The 17,973-nt window shown below is 41.3% G+C and overlaps 1 protein-coding gene across 5 annotated transcripts in view; it reads left to right on the forward strand.

Moving 5' to 3' along the window:
- pde4ba (phosphodiesterase 4B, cAMP-specific a) overlaps window positions 1–9,524 on the forward strand; it is a 143,415-nt gene extending 133,891 nt beyond the window's left edge. For 4 of the 5 annotated variants that reach the window (XM_028404519.1, XM_028404521.1, XM_028404522.1 and 1 more), the window contains 8 exons: window positions 852–945; window positions 3,814–4,097; window positions 4,186–4,350; window positions 4,870–4,969; window positions 5,059–5,213; window positions 5,298–5,420; window positions 5,787–5,969; window positions 6,053–9,524. In XM_028404519.1, the coding sequence (XP_028260320.1) occupies window positions 852–945; window positions 3,814–4,097; window positions 4,186–4,350; window positions 4,870–4,969; window positions 5,059–5,213; window positions 5,298–5,420; window positions 5,787–5,969; window positions 6,053–6,490 (1,542 nt within the window). In that variant the 3' untranslated portion in view covers window positions 6,491–9,524. The remainder of the gene's footprint in view (window positions 1–851; window positions 946–3,813; window positions 4,098–4,185; window positions 4,351–4,869; window positions 4,970–5,058; window positions 5,214–5,297; window positions 5,421–5,786; window positions 5,970–6,052) is intronic. The other variant, XM_028404524.1, reaches the window with a different exon arrangement.
- The last annotated feature ends 8,449 nt before the right edge of the window (window positions 9,525–17,973 follow it).

Raw genomic sequence — 17,973 nt, forward strand, 5'->3', positions numbered from 1 at the left:
GCCAATTACCTGCTGTCGGTGTCTTGGGGTTACATTAAGGTGTGTGGCGCTTATCTACGTAGCTGGTCGGGATACCTCAGTCTTTCTATGATATCACTCTGTGCCTGGTTGCTGTTGTATTAAAGGGTTAATCCTAGAGAAAGCTAACATTTACTTGATATGATATGTCTTTGTGGAGATCTTTGGGATAACATGCTAACCTAATTGCACCAAAAAGATATTCCCATCATCGTGATGGGGGGTGGGGGTTCTGACAGAATGGTGTTTTGTGGCTCAGGCTCCATCTTGAGCCCTCTGCAGAGCTGTGTGTCTGTGTTTGTATGTGTGTATGCTTGTGCACGCGCATTTATCAGTCTGTCATAAACAGCTGCTGCCGCTGCAGTGCCTGGGTGTCTGTGCACTGTCAAATGTGTCTGCCTGTCATTGGTGTGTCAATATCAAACTGTTTAAATCATGTGGAAATATACAAAAAGGCAGATTTTTCTGATGATATTGTTAAAGCTCTCCCCATCTGATGCACACTATAATAGGCACACAGGCCCCCAAAATGTGATTCTGTGTAATAAAATTGTAATTTACTCATTTAGTGCTTACTTTGTGGGGTATTAAATGGTGACAGACTCGGCATTTATAGCACAAATAATGCTCTGAATTGTAAATAATTTAAGGGAAAATATAATTGTCCGACAATGATTGTGCCCTGTAGTCTTGACCTGGCTTGATGAAACTGGGCAACAATGCTGCATTTTCCATGGAATCTTGTATCATAATTTCTCCAGGTTTCCCCCCTCAGTGGAAACTGACGACGTTTTTCTCTCTCTCCCCCTCCTCCTTCCTTTTCTCCCTTGCAGTTCAAGAGAATGTTGAATCGGGAGTTGACGCACCTATCTGAGATGAGTCGGTCTGGGAATCAGGTTTCCGAATTCATCTCCAACACCTTCCTAGGTAAATGAAAGTCTTGTATACTCAAAATCACACACACACACACAAAACAATGGCCACTTTATGTCCATATATATGTATATAATCCACCTTAAAACACCTTAAATTATGTCACCTAAGTGCACCAAAAACACATTAAAATAGTCAACTATTGACTGGCTCACTGAGATTCTCGATTTTTCTGGTGCTTTGCCGCAATATTTTTTTGTGAAGGTTGAGTCTTTCGCATGATGTTGAGCTGTGCAAGTTGTTGGCTGGCTGGCTTTCCTGTGGGGGCGTACCATAAAAAACTGCGCCATTAAGCTTTGTCTAGATGTTTATGGGATCCAGCTTTAAATGGCCATTAAAGTTAAAGAAAAACAAAATATATATATATATTTCTCTATAAAGATATGAAGATGCCTGGCTACTTTGTAAAAGGGGATGTTTGGTTTAGGATTGTTGGCCACAATCGGGGTATGTGATTTGGAACTGGGAGCTCTCAGCGTGGGTACAAGGTGTGAAAATAGGCGGCAAAAGCTGAATATACATATATTTATATCATCTTGTGCTTTTTTTTGCCACACACTTGTTGCCAAGAACTTCACGATCCTGGTCCCAATCCACAAAAAGCACAAACACGAAAAAACCTGATGTACAAAGCTGAAGGTAATACAGACTGACAAACAACAAGGATAATACACGTTCAGCAGAATGCATGTAAAAGTAGTTAAAGCTATTTATAGACTGATCGATTGCCATCCTGATCCTGTGTGGTGTTGTCAGTGGATCCCTTGCCACCGGATTATTTAGAGTGAGGAGGAGGGGTGAGGAGGGAGAGATGGGGAAGAAGCAAACGAGTGAGGCACTGAGGCAGGGAGGGAGGGAGCTGACTGCAGTGAAGGAAAAAATAGAGGTACAGAGCGGAGGAACCCCCTTTGCTGGCAGTGAGATAAGCTCGGCAGATCTGGTGACTCATCCCGATCTTAATACATCTTTGTCAGCGGGGACACCTTGTTGTCCTCCCTATCTTTCCTCGCTGACCCGAGATTCCAGACAGAGATGACTATCGCTTCGATAAAGAAATTAGGATTGCCCTGTCAGTGGTGAGGGGGGGGGGGGGGGGGGAGCAGGCAAACATTAATGACAAGGGAAAGAAAATGGCTGAGCAGAAGACTGTTTAATCTCTCCGTCCATTAAGATAACAATCACATCTTCTTCTTTTTTTATAAAAGCCTCCATTCAGGATCAGAGAAATGACATTTTCATACAATATGTCTGGTTCTGCAGGGATCATATGTAGATCCACCACAGATCCTCATTACTGTAGACGATCTGCTTTTTGAGTTGATGATGAGGCAGACTCATGGAACCCGATTAACTGCTTGGATAAATTAACATCCCTTAATCTCTTAACGAGGGTGATTTTTGTCCTTCCACTGACCAGCAGCATGCTGCTCATTCACGTGGGCCATTTTTCCCCCCCTCTCACCACAGCTGTCGTAGCAGCATAATTCTGTCATGATTCCCTTTGATCGGCAGGCAGCAGAGCACACCTAGCTTAGGGAGTATACTGCATCTGCGCCTCTCACAAGAGAGCATATGGAGGAGGATGAAAAGGAATCAGATGAAATCGAAATAAACATGGGGAAGGAAGAGGGAAGAAAAGGAGACAGAACAGCACGATGTAACAGATCTGCCTGCTTTTTTGTTTTGCTTGTTTTTAACGTTTGACAACACACAGGGCTTGAAAACACACAGGACTGTAGGGTGGACTGTTTGACATGTAACAGAGAGACTGCGTCATAATAACTGCACTTTATCAGATTTATCATAACAGAGCGCACCATTTACGGTGTATTGGCACTTATGTCTCGTATAAGTGAGCAATAGAAATTGATGAAGTTCACAATCTGATCTCTCTCACACACACAAACACCCGGCAGCAGCGGCAATAATGATGACTTGTAATAAATTAGAGGACAATATATGTCTCTTCCCCTTGTTTCCCACGCACGTGCACATGTCTGAGGGTGCTTAATTGCCCGTTCTCAATTACCAGTGAAGAACTGGAGAGAGAGCGACAGACATAGAGAAAGGCAGGGAAACTGTGTGAGAGAGAGAGAGGGGCGAGCATGAGAGTGAAAGTGATTATTTGAATTACAGCTGGTAATTGAATAACCCTCCACAGGGAAAGGCTGATAGGCCAGCGATGAGCTGAGTCTTGGCTTGATAGATGAGTGCACAGCTCACATACATGCCGATAGCCAGTCACTGCAGGATTTCATTCAATTCTTCTGCGACTGTAAACACACTGTGTGGCTTTGAGGTTTATTTTTTTTCAAAGGAACATTACATATTATGATGGCCTTGTTTATGATGGTCTCACTGTTTATTTTTGGATTTTTTTTATGGCCAGGCCAAATGTAGTTTTTACAAACTTCTAAATGAAATAAACATTAAAGATTCACCACTGTGAAAGATGTGACAGCTTATTGAATCACAGACTTCATGGAGCTGCCTTAACTGTGTGAAGGCCCCACTTTCAGTCTGTCAATGGGCTGACCTATGGGAGTGAAAAGCACAGGAGATGAGATGTGAGCCACCTGCTGTGAGACGGGAGGGGAAAGTGCTGCGAGGGAGGGGGTGCGGAGATGAATGAACAGTGGGAGCTCAGAGAGAGGCTGCAAGTGGACGACAGGGAGCATGAATGAACAAATGAATGGAGAGACAGATGATGAATGAATGAGTGAATTGATGAATCTCCTAAGGACTAACCTGCTGCAGGTGTTTCTATAGTGCACCTGGGCTCTCCAACAACCTCTGTGGTTTTTATTTGGTCCTGATTGCAGCACATTTCTAACAAAGAGCCTTTTTTTTCTCCTATCTCAGACAAACAGAATGAGGTGGAGATCCCGTCGCCAACGTCTAAGACACGAGAGAAGAAGAAGCAGCAGAAGCAGCAGCTGATGACACAGATCAGCGGGGTCAAGAAGGTCTCCCACGGGCCCTCGCTATCCAGCAGCAGCATCTCACGCTTCGGTGTCAAGACCGATAAGGAGGAGCTGCTGTCCAAGGAGCTGGAGGACCTAAACAAGTGGGGCCTGAACATCTTCACTGTTTCAGAGTACTCCAACAACCGACCTCTAACCTGCATCATGTACGCCATCTTCCAGGTACGGAGTATGATGCTGTATTCTGCACGGAAAATAGTCTGCAATCTGTCTTCACTTACGTAATTGTTTTAATTGCTCTTTGTCTCAGGAGAGAGACCTCTTAAAGACATTTAAGATCCCAGCGGATACATTTGTGGCCTACATGATGACATTGGAAGATCACTACCATTCAGATGTGGCGTACCATAACAGCCTGCATGCTGCTGACGTAGCCCAATCCACGCATATCCTGCTCTCTACTCCAGCCCTGGATGTAAGTCCCTATGTAAAGTGACGCATCTTGTTATACTAGTTTTTAGTATATTGGCTTTATAACTGACCCCCAGAGGTTTTTTTTATCACCCTGAGTTTGGCCCCAGAGTGAGGGAAAACTAAATTAGAGGCGTGATCCCTTACATCACCCCACTTTCCTGGATTGCTACACCAGCTTTGAAGAGCTCAACATCCTTCCACTGAATCATATTTTTCCCCTTTGCTTGCACCAATTTTCTCAGAGAATGTCCCTTCTTTTATCCAACACTTCATTTTTTCCTGCATGTGTTCTCTGGTTAGACACCATCAGGTCAGAACACCCCGGTCTTTAGATTGTCCAGCAGACACAGTGGATCAAAAGAGAAAGGGCTATATTCTATCCTTCCTCTATCAAATTAAGAGAAATGTACAAGCTTGGACCTGATAGCTCTCCCTCCCACAATACTGTTGCTCTGTCCCATTGCTGTTTTTAACCTTCACAAATTGCGTAACATCCTTTTTCCCCCCATCTCTTTTGCAGGCGGTCTTCACAGACCTTGAGATTCTAGCAGCCATCTTTGCTGCAGCTATACACGATGTTGACCACCCTGGAGTATCAAACCAGTTCTTAATCAATACCAGTAAGTCAGAAGTCTTAGTTTATATAGGAAAGATGCTACAAAAATGCCTAAAAGCGTAACGTAAAGTTTTATTTTCAACCGCTTTGCAGACTCGGAGCTGGCCCTGATGTACAATGATGAGTCTGTGCTGGAGAACCATCACCTGGCTGTGGGTTTCAAGCTATTACAGGAAGATAACTGTGACATCTTTCAGAACCTCACCAAGAAACAGCGACAGTCCCTGCGCAAGATGGTCATCGACATGGTGAGATGCCCTCATTTGCGTTTTTATCACTATAACTATAACCCTCTGACCACCTGATCCTAACTTTGTCTCTCTTTTATCCAGGTTTTGGCCACTGACATGTCCAAACACATGAGTTTGTTGGCTGATCTTAAAACCATGGTGGAGACTAAGAAGGTGACGAGCTCAGGAGTGCTGTTGCTAGACAACTACACAGACAGGATACAGGTATGTAAATTGTGCATTGTGTGATTGGACGAACTGCAAGCCTCCCACCTCGATTTTACATGCTTTAAATAGCTTCAATCAATAGCCAGTCAGAGGTTACTCAGCCAGTGATCATTAGCTCCTACATTGTCGACCTTTGCCCCCGCTGTCACTGCATTCATCTTCTTCTTGCCTTTAAGTGCTCCCTCTACACCTTCTAATGGTCTAGCTAAGATTTTCTTAATTAGTTTTCTTTGATAACAGAACGCATTACCTAAGTAGCTTTTTCTTCTACGTTGTGCTACATTTAAGCAACACAAACAGAAAAGTGATGCCCAGTACAGGGACATAGACATTTAGTAAATTACAATTCTGTATTACTTACAGGTGCTGCGTAACATGGTGCACTGTGCTGACCTGAGCAACCCCACTAAGTCCTTGGAACTATATCGTCAGTGGACTGATCGGATAATGGAGGAGTTCTTCCACCAGGGTGACAGAGAGAGGGAGAGGGGGATGGAGATCAGCCCCATGTGTGACAAACACACAGCCTCGGTGGAGAAAAGTCAGGTATGCAAAAGAAGACGAGCAAACCAGCATATAGAATTCACATTTATATGCATGAGGACTTACAAAATATTCGTCTCTTTCAGGTGGGTTTCATCGACTACATCGTGCACCCTCTGTGGGAGACCTGGGCCGATCTTGTTCACCCTGATGCCCAGGACATTCTGGACACATTAGAAGATAACAGGAACTGGTACCAGAGCATGATTCCTCAGAGTCCTTCCCCACCCTTCTATGACCAGGGCACACACGGACATAGTGGGGGCAATGGCGGACAGGGTGGTGGGGAAAAATTTCAGTTTGAGCTCACCTTGGAGGAGGAGGACTTGGATGGAATAGAGAAAGATGGCGAAGGGGAGGAGGAAGATGAGGACGAAGAGTTAGAGGAGGAGGATAGTCTTGGAGATTCTCGTTCTCCTCCCTTGGACTATTTGGACGGTCAGGAGCAAGACGAGGGCGGCATGATCGAACCCACCACGGCAATAGAAATTGTGACACACGAGGCGTCGCCCACGGACACATAGGGCTTCCATCATCAGGCTCACATGGTGATTTGAAAGTTTTTTGGAAAAAGAGGGGAAATCCTCTTGCAGCTGTTGCTTTTTAATAAGCCCACAGAAGCAAGGGCTTAAGTTTTGGCCCGCACAGGGGGCATCTTGCACTTGGGTGTTTGAAGCCAGACACGGACGGACAGTTTCAGTGAAGCGGCTTCAGAGTTCTCAGGAAATAATTACTGCGAACATTTTAGTCTTGATGGACAGGCGAGAGACTGTGGGTGGAACTTGAAGGATTTCAGCCAGTTTGGAAAATGGTTACTTTTCATTTCTGGGCTGGCATAAAATGGACATTGACACTACTGAGAGAAGTTTTGTACCTTAAGACTTTTTTACAGATATGATATGATATAGAAGTAGCATAGAGTAAGATCTACTGATGGAGACACATTTGTATAGCAACAGAAAGTGTTTACTTTTTTCCTGTACCATTTGTCAAAGGACTTTTGTGTGCCTTTTTTACTATTGTCTTTATAATAGTTTTTTATTTATTGAACACTCTAGTATGTCTGTGAAATGTTTTTTTTTCTTAACTAAAAAAAAAGCAAAACCTTTTTTGTATGTTAAAAAGATATTGGTCTTCCATGTATTGGGCAATAGAGAAATCCAAACAAACGTTGACAAACAACTCATCTGAATATATATTTTGTCAAATTAGTTTTTCAATCCTGAGCACAAGTTTTTCCAAACGCATTTGTTCACTCATGTTGCATTTTAGTTTGCTGCTTTTTGTATCAGATGTCAGTCAATGAATGTCACACTGAAATACGTCACCTTTTATTTGCATACAATCATCTATCTACCTGCAAACCATTGAGGTTTCCTTCTGTTTCACACCAAAACTTGATGTTAAATGCAAAATGATGTTGCAGTTCTTGTCATGTTGGTGTAAAACTGAGGTTAGCCCAGTTCAAACCCTCATAACCTACTACCTGCAGAAAAAAAAATAAGCTGGTCTGAGCTCTTGCTCAGATCAGCGATAAAAGTCAAAGAATCTGCCAAGGACAAAGAGCAGTGAATCTTGTTTTTAGCCCACAGCTATGCTACAGTCTTTATAATCCTTTTAGCATGAAAAAGTTCTTCCCAGAACCCAGACCTGTCTGTTGTAACAAACCCCCATCCCGCCCTTCTGCAATCAGGCCCTGACCAGATGATTAAAGGTGCTCTTACAGCTGCCTGTCTGAAAGGCGCTCTCAGACCCTCATCAGTGCCAGTATTCACATGGTTTTACAAACCCCCTCTGGGCTCCACGGACACGACCCCAAAACAATCAGGCCGGCTATTTCTTCCTCATGATAAAAATCCCTCAAGTGCTGCTTTTGCTCTTTGACGTCAATTGAATTTTTTTCTCCCTCCCTCCCCCCCTGCTACTGTATCAGGTTTCCAGGACAGTCAGGTTATTCGGATTTGGCACAAGCAGAATTGCTGGGTCAACACAGCAGCCTGTACCCTTCTGACAAAAAAAATGGAATGGAATAATTAGGTGCTTTAGTTTTAAAACCAACCAAAAAAAGGCTCTTTTTGTTCCTTCACTAATTGGTTTGAAAATGGTTTGCAGACCTCACATTTATTTCCTGCAGCTTTCATGACTGTTTTTTTTTCCTGGATGTACATCTCTCCATTTTCATACAGGTTTACTGATACTCAAAGGTACTTCATTACAGTTCACTAAGGCATGTATAAGTGGCAATCGTTTGTATCCAGTATGTCTGTTTCGTGTGTTTCTGTCTGTATGTGTGAGTCTGGATGAGTTGTCATCAGGCCTTACCCCCCCCCCCCCCCCCCCCCCATCACTCCACACTTTTGTCTCTACTGTTTGTCGCTAGGAGCTCAAGTTGGTCCTTTTTGCTGTTTATAACAGTGTGTATTTATTCTATACTTCAAGCTTGTAAATAAGAAATACTGGTTCAGTGTAAAATCTATTTTAATTTATATGCACTTGCATTACCTGGAAGTGGTGGTGTCTAATGTGTAGAAGACTCTGGATTAGAGTCTTTTTATATATGTATTATATATTGTTTTTATATATATAAAAATATATATAAGTATATATTCGCACAATGTTTTGAGAACCCAGCAGAGCAGCAGCTAAAGAGACATGTTGTTGTTGTCACATGAAAACCTTGTATAACTCCAAAACTACTTTTACATCCACTTTAAATTGTCACAAGAGAATGAAAAACTTTAAATTATTAATAATATGCATGAAAATTAAACCAAAAATGTTGCCACACACGTGTGTGTCAAATTTCAATGTAATTCTAATTTTATCTTCTTTTTTTTCTAATTTAAAAACTTTTTTTGGACCAATTTACCAACATGGTTTTCATCTGACATCAACAATTTAGTAACCCAGAGGCGACATAGAGGACATGTTAAACTGCATAGGATATAGGATACTTAGAAGCTAGCAAAGGAACACAGAAAAGCTTGGTCAATGCTTGGTTTCAAAGTACACAAATAGCTTATTTTTCTCTCAGCGGCTTGTCACACCCTATGCTTCTCCATCAGATTGCTGATATACGAGGCCAGATACAGGTTCGACGACAACAACACAAAGCGATTGTCTCCTTTTACACTTATCGCACTTCATGTAAAAGTAGATAACATGAGGACGGTATTGGTAGCATGCTACAATCCGCCCGGCACTGATGTGAATCTTTCTGAATTAACAACAAAATCTTATGTAACTGATTGTGTTAATGTGTGAACTCTTTCTGACCAAACTTGTTAGCAGTTTTGAAATTCAAATTTGTCAGTATTAACATTGTTTATCTATGTTCAAGCTTTTTTTGGTCCTAGTTGTGTCCAAATGGTTAGCCAGATTTAGCACTATCTGCATGAGAGATGGGTTTTTCTTTACTGTCATGTTGAAGTCTGCCAGTTGTTGCAGGTGGGTTATTAAATGTTTCACACAATGTATGGTATTATATTGTATATTGTGTTCAAAAATAAATCTGAAATACTTTTTCTATGAAGTGATTAAAAGCAAAGCATGAATATATTCCTTCTGTTTCTGCCTTGTTTTCTTCACTATGGGTGTGAGCGACAAATTGGGTCACAGTCACGCTTCTGGTGGGTTCCCACATGTTTGTCATGTTTCATTAGGCCGCCTCAGAATGCAGAACTGTATTTACTGAGCACCTGGGTCCTGCTCTGTAAAAATAGCCTGTATGCAAAACAGTGATCTGAAATCCCTACTGGTGGCTCCAGTGTGTGCTCACTTAAACTGAACCTGTTTACTAAAAGCAGAGAGAGTACTGCTAATACAACTGGAAAGGATGCAACAACTACAACCAAAGATGGTAGGCCATTAAAAATCTATACTTCAACACGGTCTATTTGCACATCTCTAATTTTTGATATTACACAAAACCCTGAGTTGCATGAGTACCAGCTGTAGACTACATAACTATGAACAAAGCTTAGTTGACGTCACCCATCTTGAGTCCCGGTTGTAGGCCTCTAGTGGCTATGAGGTGAGCGTCCTGCTTCTGTGACTACCAGCCTTGGTGCCAGCCCCCAGAGGCTGTAGGAGGAACTGCAGTTTTTGAGTCAAGTGGCACGTGAGTGGAGCTGAGGCAGGCCAGGCCAGGCCATGTGATTAGGCACTTGCCACTCAAACCATTATTTGTACCAGGCTGTAAAAATCAAAATTAAAAATTAAAATCAAATGTATGTTCCCACAGTTAGTCAACCAACCAATCTAAAAAACACTGACACTAAAGGTCAGCAAGCTCCCGACTAATCTCAAGAGAAACAAACCTTCAACCTCAAACTGCAGGACAGTGCTGGAAAGTGACGTAGAATCAAAATGTATATTATCATCATTGTACTGTGTTAGCCTTCATTCTCTTTGATATCAGAGCATTTTGTGCATCATCACAGAGGTCTGGCTCTAACGTGCTGAGACGGGAACACAGTGTGACACAGACTCAGCAACACAGCCCACACACAATCTGACAGGGCTGTCCTGATGTGACATAAGGCCTTCACACACACACACACACACACACACACAGAGAGAGAGAGAGAGAGAGAGAGAGAGAAACGCACACGTAAACAGTGCCCATTTTTGCATGTAATGAAATGTATGTGCACAGACACACTAGAAATGTCTGCAAGGTCTCTTCCCAACATGCAACAGTGGATGACTGTGTCAGTGATGATGATCAGAGAACAAGTGTTCATGTCAAACAGCTTTCATCCCTCCACCAATTCAAACATTCGTTCCATGTATCGGAAAAAAGGTGCAATTTTACTGTCAGGCTGCCAGCAAGGGACGGTAAAAGACGTTTATAAAAGACGAGCCTGATAAAGATAAATCAGGAGGTCTAAGAAGAACACACAACTTCAAGTCTGCAGGGTGCACATAATGCCATCAAAGCTCTTTATAACTTGGGAACAAATTGCCTTTTATTTTTATCCTGGACTTCTCAACAGACTCCATGGTGCCAAAACTCTGCAAGTGTTAAACCAAGTGTTTTGTTTTTTTGTTTTACATAACATTCAAACATTTTCCATGCATTAGTTTATGTGCCATTAGGTAAGCAACCAAGTCCAAATTTAGGATACAGGTGTGTGGATGTATGAATGTAAATCAATAGGTGTGTGTGTGTGTGTGCGTGTGTGTTGCCTTAGTGCTGGTAAATCCCTCCTCCTGTTTCCACCCACCTCACCTGGCTGATTGGGCACACCTGCATCTTATCTAATCATCAGCTGATCTACATGACGTCTGGTCTCTCAGTTCATCCTCAGCATCTTGCTCCAGTGAGTTCTTAGCTTCTATTGTTTTGCATTGTTCATTTCTGATTTAGGATGGTCTTGATGCTTCATATTCATTTTCCATAGCCATGAATTTGACATAAATCCACATCCTGAATTGACTGGATTGATGGTTGGATTTTTGTGTGTCCAGACAGACCTGAACAGGGGTTTAAGGTTAGATTTGAGTCGTTTTGGCCTGGTAGCCTGAACACAGCCTGTGTTCCTGGTCTCTTTTTGTCTCCAGTCGGCCTTCTCTGTCCAGCTTCTAGGTGGCTTCTGTGTCCTGCCTTCCATGTGTTGTTTCCCAAGGACCCACACCCCGCTTATCCTTGTTTCAGTTTGTAACTAAACTAAACTAAACTAAACTTATCATCTGCCCCCTTATCTGCACGAATCCTGCATTTAAGATAACATTCAACACAATTTATCACAAGTTACATTGAGTGCCATGGGCAGCCTGAGTGGAGGTATGTACTTTATGTATGAACCTGACTCTTGTTCTGCTGCCGTCCCTCCTGTAGAGACTTCCCGCTGACATTTACTGGAAGGATGCAGATGCAGACCGTTAAGCTGTTTTATTGCTACATTATTAAGTGGGTTTATGTAACATCGGAGACCTTGTACACAGCCAGGAGGAAAAGTCAAAAATGCTAGATGGAGCAATGTTTCCAGGAATGCACTGTTGGCCTGTTATTTTCCACTGGTTTTGACTTGAGGGTTCTTAAATGCTTTAGGAAGCGCCCCGCTGAACACTGTGCAATAAATCTAATGATTTTACAGCAACAACTTCCGTCATTTAAAACATAATAAAGGCAAAATGGTCACAGGTGTTGCGTTATTAATTATGTTTAAGCCAATAAAGTCTGAACATATATATTCCCTCAGCTATTAAACTTTTGTTCACTGTTACATAATCTCTAAACATCCCTCACAGGCTAAGGCCAATAAAGAAATGATTCAGCCTTAATGGAAAAACTTAAGGACAAGGGTAAGAGGCTTGTGTAATTTCCATCCCTGACCCTTCATATCCAATTTCATAGTGACCTCCGACAAGAGCTCTGAGTGCGTCTGCTCTTGTATCCTCTCTATCCTTGCTCTAAAAAGAAAATTGAGTGAATTATATCACCATCATCTGTCACCATATTTTCTCTCTGCATTCTCTTTATTTTCTTTCACTTATACACGCATTTCCTCTGCTTTCATACCTTTTAATCATCTCTTATTTCTTTAAACTCTCCTGGTTCCAGCTATGGAAATCTATCCTTGGTGGCCTCTGACATAACCTAGTAAAAGGAAGCGGTTGGATTTGATGGAAGTGCTTGCGTAGATATGACAGACATGTGGGACAGGAGGTCCCTCCTGTCACTCCTTTTCAAAGGCATGGAGGTCCATGGGGATGGCTGAGTTACCTAATAAAGCTAAAAACAGAGCACAGCATTTCCCACCAGTCGATGTAAATGACACCATTTAGCATCTCAAAGAAAAGCACAAAGAAAAAGATGGCGGATATTTACAGCCTAGAATATTCAACATGTGAATAAATGAGAAGAGAAAGAGAAGAGACTTGAATTAAATTATTTTATTATCAATAAAATAAATGTTGTTGACATCTTATTAAGAAAAATCAGTTGATTCTATGTATTTGCAATGAAGAATACACTCTACAAGTCTTGGGAAAAAAAAACAGTTTTTATGTATGTAAGCAGAGAAACACACACATACCAAAGACAGATACACACAGACAGATGATGGTACTCTTTCACGCTGAATAGACGAAGGCCTCATTGAAACGTTGAGTAATTAAATTTAAGGTTCCAGAACCCACCTATTGTTATTTCACAATGGTGTAGTCTTTTCTTTATTCTGTTAACCTCCATAAAAATGTGCAGTTGTGCAGTAATTTCAAGACAAAGCAAAGTATTTTGCCGATCCTCTGCTGAACAGTCCCATCCTCCACCTTCAACATACAAAAGCTTATGTGCATCAGCGGGGGTTCACTACATGTTCACAGTATGTTACTTCTGTTTGTAGAATGACAGCACATCATCATAAAAAAGCCTAGAACACAGCATGTGTATGAGAGAGAGCAACTAATACAGTACATGTGAGTAACGGGCAGAGTGTTTAATTTTTCCAGTCTTTGATGTGGTCCAAATTAAAACATATGATCATGGGGGAACTTGAAACGTGAAATAATAAACAGGTGGAGCAGACGTATCAGAGGTTAATGAGAATTTTTATGACAAAGCAAATAGCTCTTTTTGCTTTTGTTTGTAGGGAAATTACAACTCACTGATATTTTTCTAACTTGGCACAGAGAGGCTATTTTTAACATGCTGATCACAGACACAGGCTACATTCATGTTTCCAGTCTTTTCACTGCTTAGCTAACGATGTACTGTTTCCACACAGGGTTAAATATCTGCTCTCTTTTAATGCAAATTATGAGGCCCCTGCTTTTGCGTCACTGTGGTTTTATAGATGGCTGTAGGGCCAGCTGGGTCAAATGCTGCTGCTGCTGCTCTCAGAGGAATACACTGTTAAAAATCACAAGCTTGGCAATCGAGTTTTGAGTTTTGCATTAAGAGATATCGAGCTAGCTCACGTCCGTAGGACAAGAAAAAGAATGACATTCACAAAAAATCTTTACAATGTGTTTTATAATATAAATTTTTAACTTGTTTTTGGATGTACAGTGCACAGTCCAACAAATTTTACAAAATATATATATGTATGACAAGCAAATCTGCTGTTACACGTGCCTGTCAGTTTCTGTCTTGTTGTAGAAAAGGCAACATGATGCCCCTTTTGGGTCCCCTGGGGCTGCATTAACCTTGTAAGTGAAGCAAGTAAATCAGTCTCGTGATGGATACGTGTGGCTATTTATATCCCCCCGAGCCAATTAGAGGAGAGATGATGAAGTGGCTGAGGTTGTACAGAAACACCACTGACAGTCTGTTTAAAGAACCTCAGAACAATGCCCATTGCAGGCTCCAGACACCCATTGATAGGTCAGAACAATTATATTTAAAGAGGACACAAAAAAGAGTCTTCTGTCACAGTGTTAAAAGAATTCTGGTAAAAGTTGATTAAGTGTACTATAGAGCTTGCCTTAAGTAGGTTTAGACATTCTAGTCAGAGCTGAGGTGATGCTGAGAGGGAAGAGCAGAGACAGGTGAGATGAAACGTGCAGCTCATTATTATGTACAGTAATGAGGGAACATCCTCAACTTGGGGTTAAGTGTCTTGCCCAAGGACACATGAGCATGCAGCCAGGGTGTGGATTGAACCACCAACCTCACGTTCAGTGGCCAACCAGATCATGTCCAAAATTCAACTGAATATGTAATACACATCCCATAAATCCCGAGCTGTTACAGACATGCAGATCCAACCAAGAATAAAAAAATCATGGCATGGAATTGAAATATATAATAATAATAATATATTGTATATAAAGAAGAACATGTTTACTGCTGTATAAACCTTTACATAATAAAAGCATGACAAGAATATACAAGTATGAATGTTACGTGTCAGTGTTACGTGTCGTTCTCTTCTCTCTCTTTCTCTCTTCTTCCCTCTTGCTGCCCCCATCCTTGCCTGCTTGCCCAGGTGTTAATTATCATGCAATCTGGGCAGTTAGAAAAGGGATTGGGAGCAGAAAGGAGGGAGGAGAGATGTCAGATCCAGACTGGGAGTTTGAATGGAGAGGCGGCAGCACCCGTATGGTGGTGAGGGTTTGGGGTTTTCCTTTTGTTGTTTGTTTATCTGACCCTCTGTTAGATATCCCTTTGTATAAGTCGTGACTCTTGGTAATCTTATTTCTAGGTTTATTTTTTTGCTCTTTTATTAGCTGTTTCTTTACTGGCTTGTTTAGGTGGAGAGAAGACAAGGCTCTAAAGGCCCTATGTGGCTTGGCCCCGGGTCTCTTCCCCTTGTTATGTTTGGCCAGAACCAGTTCTTTTTTTAGCTTTGCCTTTTTTTCTGCTGGGATTTATTCCCTTTGTTTGGAGGTTAGTTCCCAATGATTACAAGTTTTGATTCTGCTTTTCCCCCACCCAACCCTTTTGTCTATTCAAAATTAAAGTCTTAAAATGAATCTGTTCAGGTCTGACGTCCTGTTTGTATGTCCTGGCCTCACAAACCCTTCTTCCTTCCCATCTTGGGATGATGTGTTTATGAGGCCATAACATAAGTATGTAAATGTTACTACCGGTACTGTAAGTGTATGCTTAACTGGCACGACAAGCATCAGGCGTTCATGGACACTGTCTGTTTGTATTCGGGGGTCTGTCTTTGTTGGTGTGTCAGCTACATCCCCCATCCATCATGCAGACCTGGTCTTTACCTGACTTCCAGTTTGTATTTGAGGAGTTAGAATAACATTTAACACTTAACAACATTACATTTTCTCGGATTGTGATTCATCATAGTCATGAACTACTTGGTATGATGAAAGCAGCATAAGTGCCATCTGCACCCCAGATTTATGACCTAATAAAAAGCCTTCACTCTCAAACTCTGTCACCCAGTTCTGTGAAAGGCTCCGATGTGATATCCTACCTCAGAGCAGCAGACAGAACTGTCTGTCTCTGACGTAAATGGATGTAAACAACTCAGGCAACTGTTGACTCTAACAAGAGTCAGAGAAAATTGTTAAAATTGAATGTATGTTTTTCCGTAGCGTGACCAGTTTCACGGTAATTTCTGTTTCCCTTTTCTTCGCTTCTTTCACAGCTGTGCCACTGAGCCCCTTGTTTCTTAACTTTATAAATCATCTGTTGCTCTCACGCACCCTTGCCAACTCATACAGGTCTGCAGCACATGGGAACAATTGGATGGCTTGCGTGAGAGCTTGTGTGATGACACGGGTGTGTGTGTGTGTCTTTCACTCTTTGTTTTTAATGCAATGCCATTCTTTCCAGTAATCTACTGTACTTTAGACCATTTAAAGTTAATAGTAGGCACACTCTGGTCAGGTGCTTGAGAGACGGTCATCCTGTTTACGAATTTGTCCTCTGACCGCTCTGCAACACAGCCATCAGATAAAATGTCTTTAATGGCTTCCAAAAGTATTCCATTGCATAAAAAGGCCACTTGCCTACACAATTACCCAGAAGGCTCCTGTTTGCTGGGTCATCATACTTACTTATGCAAGCCAGTTTATCCCACAGGACTTTACAATATGTACAAAAAATGAATTGTAGAAACAAAATGAGAAAAGATTTCTATTTTTAAAACAGCCACTGAATCATGACAATGAACAAAAGCTGCTGTTAATGATATTTTCCATAACAACAATTTACCAGCTGTCACTAATTGTACCTGAACTAATGCTGTGTGGCATCAAACAGCACAAACAGCAACTCTCTGGTAAACAAAAAGAAAGATTTGGTATCTAAAGAACTAGTACGAGTTGGTATGGAACAAAAGAAAGAAGACATAAATAAGTAAGAGTGTTGTTTTGGAAATGTTGTGTATGTAAATAAACTAGTCCAACATGAACTTTAAAGACATCACATGTCAATCATTCACACCTTGTTTCTGCTGCCCCCAGGTGACCACAAACAGAAATTAAATGTGTAATACAGAAAAAGGTTAAACAGGACACACATTTTTTTTTTTTAGTTATAAGATGAAAATGTCTTCTTGTAACAGAAATCTATTCCGGTTATAATGTGACAGTCTAATCTGTTTTTTTCCTTTTGCCATGGCAGTTCAGTGCTTTATAGAGTCTCATTTTCAGACATTTGAGTGAAGTTATTTCACACTGAAACCTCTCTGTTGTCAGATATGGGGCCAATAAGAGTTCATGAAAATGTAAAACAACACAATGGGATCTGGTTTAGTCAAAGCAGTCACTCATAAGCTATCCTGATGCAATATATTATGGTGTGTTCATCATACAGACTGAGGATATCACAGTAACAGCGCACTGAACAGGGATTTTTTGACAGGGTCTCTTTCTCTCACATTATATCACAGGGACAACCAAGTCCTCTCTGTGACTCAGGTTGCCATAGCAACTGTGCCAGAGACATTCTCTGTGGGATAACATCACCACCAGTCACATGCAAGCAACGTGTCAAACAGCAGACATCAACACAGATAAACTCTGACACACATGGGTTCATATTGCAACTGCACGTGCGGATTACAACAAGACATATGTCAACAACAGCTCAAACATGAAACCACTAGTTTCTGATTCACATTAATTGTACGAAATATTACAATTCTTACAAATGGTGTTTTACATTTGTGCAGCGGGGGCTTCTGGTTATAAGAAGTCCATAAATCAGACACATACATTTTCACATCTACTGCAGGTTTTAAGCATTAGTACCAAAAAATATATTTTTATTTTATCTTACTAAACTTCGAATGAGGTAGACTAGTAGCAATGAGTTGAGATGAGATGTGTTTAGTGACAATTCTGATGATCAGTTTTTTTTAAGCTCTAAGCTTAATAAACAACTCAGAGGTAATAATAATCATAACTTTGTCCATCTTAAATTGAGTAAATGAGTAATATCAAAGTGCATGTCACATTTGCTTGCTTACTTCTAGATGCTTTTGCCTGAGGAAAAACTGTAGGTTCCTCCCCACTCTGCCAACACTAACACACACCCATTGCCTCTGGGCATTGTCAAGCATGCCTGCCATTGCACAACAATGAAAAC

Source organism: Parambassis ranga, chromosome 4 (genome assembly GCF_900634625.1).
Source record: "Parambassis ranga chromosome 4, fParRan2.1, whole genome shotgun sequence".
Taxonomy (NCBI): Eukaryota; Metazoa; Chordata; class Actinopteri; family Ambassidae; genus Parambassis; species Parambassis ranga.